This window comes from Galeopterus variegatus, unplaced genomic scaffold, assembly GCF_000696425.1.
Source record: "Galeopterus variegatus unplaced genomic scaffold, G_variegatus-3.0.2 Scaffold1180, whole genome shotgun sequence".
NCBI classification, from domain to species: Eukaryota; Metazoa; Chordata; class Mammalia; order Dermoptera; family Cynocephalidae; genus Galeopterus; species Galeopterus variegatus.
Genome location: NW_007727291.1, coordinates 246,638 through 251,491, shown reverse-complemented (window position 1 = coordinate 251,491; position 4,854 = coordinate 246,638). Strand labels below are relative to the sequence as shown.

The following is a 4,854-nucleotide window of genomic DNA, read 5'->3' as shown; positions in this document are numbered from 1 at the left end:
TGCTGGCGCCAGCCTGGAGCCCAACTGTGCGTATACCTGGGGGACAAGGTGGGGAGAAAGAGGAGCACAATGTCAAGATGGGGCAGAGCTGAGAAGAACCTGGGCAGAAGTAAGCAGAAATGAGGGAGTGTTGAAGTGGTTCGAGAGAGACTGGCCAAGGACAGAGAGATGTGGCAGAGGAGGATGGAAAATGGAGAGTGCTGGACAAGAGGCAGAGAGAATAGGGAAAGAGGGGCAGCGATGGGGACACGGGAACCAGAATGGACGAGGGGCGAAGAACTGAAAGAGATGGAATGATACCTGGAAAAGAATGAGGAGGGGAGATAGGTGGAGGTGGGAAGCCCAGAGGAGGGGCTGTTCATGAAGCTGGCAGAGGGCTGTCCCAGAGACCCACTCACCCACCCCCACAGACCTCCTTGCTGTTGCTGCTGCTGCTGCTGCTTCTGAGCCCCGGCCTTCGAGGGACCCAGAACTGCAACTTTGAGCACAGCCCCATCACCTCCAACTTTGCTGTCACCATCCGCAAGCTGGTGAGTGTCCCTGCCTCGGACCTCTCCTGCAGTTCCTTTTTGAGGCCAAAGTTCTGTGGCTGGGTCTGAGTTTCCCTTCTCTGGGTCTCTCCCTCCATCTCTGAGTCGCCATAGTTCTGTTTCCCCCCATTTCTAGCCAGACCTGACCCTGTTTTCTCCCACAGTCTGACTACCTGCTTCAAGATTACCCTGTCACCGTGGCCTCCAATCTGCAGGAGGTGAGTCACAGAAAGGAGGGGCCTGGGATGGAGGTAGGAACCACAGACTCAAGATGCACCACCCTTCGGGGACCAGTCTAGTTGGCCAACTGGGTCCCTCCTCCCTAGACCCAGCAGTCCAGGCCCCCAGCCCCTCCTCCCTCAGGCCCACAGGTGGGATGTCTCTCCCCAGGAGGAGCTCTGCGGGGCCCTCTGGCGGCTGGTCCTGGCCCAGCGCTGGATGGAACAGCTCAAGTCTGTGGCTGGGTCCCAGATGCAAGTCCTGCTGGAGGCTGTCAACACTGAGATACACTTTGTCACCACATGTGCCTTTCAGGTCAGCTTTGAACTTGGGGGACAAGTGAGGGGAGTGAGATGTCTTCCTAGGGATTGGAAGTAAAGCTCTGCTAAGCCCTTCTGGACATTTCTTCTGATCATAGCAACCCAGGTAGAGCTAGAACCCCAATCCCCCAGGGGCTCTGTTGCTGAGGAATAACACATCTCTAGGCACTGGAGGATGGTAAAGAGTCTGAACCCAGTTCTGGGGCCCAGATTTCTTAGGGTCTATTGCTGGGCATTGCTAAGGACGCTTCCCCCTAGCAACCATGGGCATTAAGGGTCTAAACTCTCTCTGAGACCCAGGCTCACCAGGTCCTGTCCCTGGACGTTGCTAAGGAAGCTTCCCCCTAGCAATGGGAGGCAGTGGGGTCTAAACTATCTCTGAGACCCAGGCCTCACTAGGCCCTCCAGCTGGGCGTTGGCAGCAGGGAAGGGTCTTGGCCTGAGGATATGCTGGAGGGTAATGTGGTGGTGACATCTCCCTCCCCTGCCCCCAGCCCCTCCCCAGCTGTCTTCGCTTCGTCCAGACCAACATCTCCCACCTCCTGCAGGACACCTCCAAGCAGCTGATGACTCTGAAGCCCTGGATCACCCACCGAAATTTCTCTCGGTGCCTGGAGCTGCAGTGTCAGCCCGGTAAAGTCTCCTAGTCCCTCAACCCACCACCCTACCTGGTCCTCTCCCATCCTCACAGTCCCTCACCTCTCTTCTCAGTGTGTTTCAGAGCCCACCCTGCTCCCATTGGCTGTGGGGGCTAGCCAGTTAGCTCAGGTGGTTAGAGCGCAGACATAACCCCACGATCACAGGTTCAGATTCCCATTCTGGCCAGACACAAAAAAAGAAAGAAAAAGATTTTTTTCCCCAGGACTTTTAATGTTTGTTATTTTTTAGCAAGTTAATGGTTGTTTTCTTTTTTAAACTTTTTTCTTTGGGAATAATGATAGATTCATAGGAAAGTGCAAAGAAATGGACGGGGAAGTCCCTTGTACCCTTCACCCAGTCTCCCCAATGTTATATTTTGCTTGTTAATAACTATGGTACAAAATCAAAACCAGGAAATTGACATTGGTCCAACCCTTAGAACTTACTTAGATTTTACCAATTATGATGCACATATGTGTGTGCATATTAGTTGGCTAGGACTCCTGGAACAAAGTACCACAAACTGTGTGATTTAAACAACAGAAATTGATTGTCTCACAGTTCTGGAGGCCAGAAGTCCAAGATCAAGATATGGGCAGAGGTGGGGGAGGTGGGCTGTGAGGGAAGGATCTGTTCCATCTTCATGTTCATATGATGTTCTCCCTTTGTGCACATGTCTGTATCCAAATTGCCCCTTTTTATAAGGACACCAGTCATATTGGATCCAGGCCCTCCCTCATGATGTCATTTTAAAGGCCCTATCTCTAAATCAGGTCACATTCTGAGGTTCTAGGGGTTAGGACCTCAATATATAATTTTTTTCTTTCCTACATTTATTTTCTATTCTTTATTTTTTATTGTTGTTTTTAATATAACTCCGACCCCGTGGCCTTGGTGTTATCAGCACCGCACTCTCCCAAGTGAGCCACGGGCCGGCCTTTTAATACCATCCCTATGTGGGATCCGAACCCTTGGCCTTGGTGTTATCAGCACTGCACTCTCCCGAGTGAGCCACAGGGCCGGCCCTTAATATAAATTCTTTAATTGCAAGTTTATATAATTTAATATTTTTTTGGCCACAAAATAAGTCGGTGCATTTTATTTATTTTTTTTATTTATTTATTTATTTTTTTTTAAAAAGATGACCGGTAAGGGGATCTCAACCCTTGGCTTGGTGTTGTCAGCACCACGCTCACCCAGTGAGCTAACCGGCCATCCCTATGTGGGATCCGAACCCTTGGCCTTGGTGTTATCAGCACCGCCCTCTCCCAAGTGAGCCACGGGCCGGCCTTTTAATATAAATTCTTTAATTGCAAGTTTATATAATTTAATATTTTTTTGGCCACAAAATAAGTCGGTGCATTTTAAAAGACTAAGATCATAGAAAATTTGTCCTCTGACCACAATAACATAAGGAAACTTAGAATATTCACAAATGTGTGGAAATTAAACAACTCTCCTAAACAATGAGTAAAAAGAAAAATCACAGGGAAATTAGAGAGAACTTTGAGATAAAAACCAAAGCACAACATATCAAAACTTATAGGATGCAGGGTTCATACAGTGCTTAGAGGAAAATTTATACTTGTAAAACCTATATTAAGGGGCCGGCCTGTGGCTCACTCGGGAGAGTGCGGTGCTGATAACACCAAGGCCCTGGGTTCAGATCTCATATGGGGATGGCCGGTTAGCTCACTGGGTGAGCGTGGTGCTGACAACACCAAGCCAAGGGTTGAGATCCCCTTACCGGTCATCTTTTAAAAAAAATAAAAAACCTATATTAAAAAATAAGAAAAATCTCAACTCAGCAATGTAAACTTCTTCCTTAAAGAAATAGAAAAAGAAGGGCCGGCCCGTGGCTCACTCGGTAGAGTGCGGTGCTGATAACACCAAGGCCGCGGGTTCGGATCCCATATGGGGATGGCCGGTTGGCTCACTGGCTGAGCGTGGTGCTGACAACACCAAGCCAAGGGTTGAGATCCCCTTACCGGTCATCTTTAAAAAAAAAAAAAAAATAGAAAAAGAAGAACAAACTAAGCCAAAAGTAAATATAAGTAGAAATAACAAAAATTACAACAGAAATATATGAATAGGAAATAAAAAAAAACAATACTCAACATAACGAAAAGTCGATTCTTTAAAAAGATCAACAAAATTTGCAGACCTTTATTTAGACTGACCAAGAAAAAAAGAGAGAAGACCAAAATTACTAAAATCAGAAATAAAACAGGGGCATTATTTCATTGTCATTATGGTTTTTTGTGGTGGTGAGATTAGGTTTCTTTCTCTTTCTCGTTAACATTTTTGTTCTACCAGTGGGTTTTGTTCTTTCTTGTGTATTCATGGTAGTGGTTATTGTTTTTTGGATTCCACATGTAGGACTTCTTCTAGGATTTCTTGCAGGACTGGTTATGTGTTGGCGAACTTCTGCAGTTTTTGTTTTTCTGGAAAATGCACTACTTTTCCCTCATTTCTGAAGGCTAGCCTTGCTGGGTTTAGTATTCTTGGCTGGCAGTTTTTTTCTTTTAGTATTTTTAATACATTATCCCATTTTCTTCTGGCCTGTAGAGTTTCTGTTGAGAAGACACGCTCCCTTACAGGTGACTTGACACTTTTCTTTTGCTTCTTTCAAGATTCTTTCTTTGTCTTTGAGCTTTGCCAGTTTGACTATACTGTGTCTTGGAGAGGATCTTTTTGGGTTGAATCTGGGGATCTTTGAGCCTTCTGGATCTGAAAGTTCGTGTTTCTCCCCATACCTGAGAAGTTTTCTGTTATTATTTTGTTGAATAGGTTTTCCATGCCTTTTCCTTTCTCCTCCCCTGCTGAAACCCCCATGATTCAAATGTTTGTGGGCTTAAGGTTGTCTGCTGGCTCTCTTAGATTTTCTTCATTTTTTTAAACTCTTCTTTCCTTTTTTTTGTCTTCCTGGGTTATTTTGAAAACACTGTCTTCAAGATCAGAAATTCTTTCTTCTGCTTGTTCTAGCCTGCTGCTTAAACTATCTGTTGTGTTTTTTATTTTGTTGAGTGAATCTTTCAGTTTCATGAGTTCCGCTACATTTTTTTTTTTTTGTCCTTTTTTTTTTTTTTTTTTCCCCTTTTTGTCTTTTTTCGTGGCCGGCAACGGATCGCAACCCTCAGTGTCGC

General features: G+C 45.8%; 1 protein-coding gene across 1 annotated transcript in view; it reads left to right on the top strand.

The window, feature by feature from the left end:
* Positions 1-2: 2 nt before the first annotated feature.
* Positions 3-4,854, top strand: part of LOC103592617 (fms-related tyrosine kinase 3 ligand-like) — a gene marked incomplete at its 5' end in the record, with an annotated part of 11,092 nt that continues 6,240 nt past the window's right edge. The window contains 5 exons of the mRNA XM_008575426.1: positions 3-26; positions 411-530; positions 695-748; positions 921-1,064; positions 1,564-1,702. Coding sequence (XP_008573648.1) covers positions 3-26; positions 411-530; positions 695-748; positions 921-1,064; positions 1,564-1,702 — 481 coding nt within the window. The remainder of the gene's footprint in view (positions 27-410; positions 531-694; positions 749-920; positions 1,065-1,563; positions 1,703-4,854) is intronic.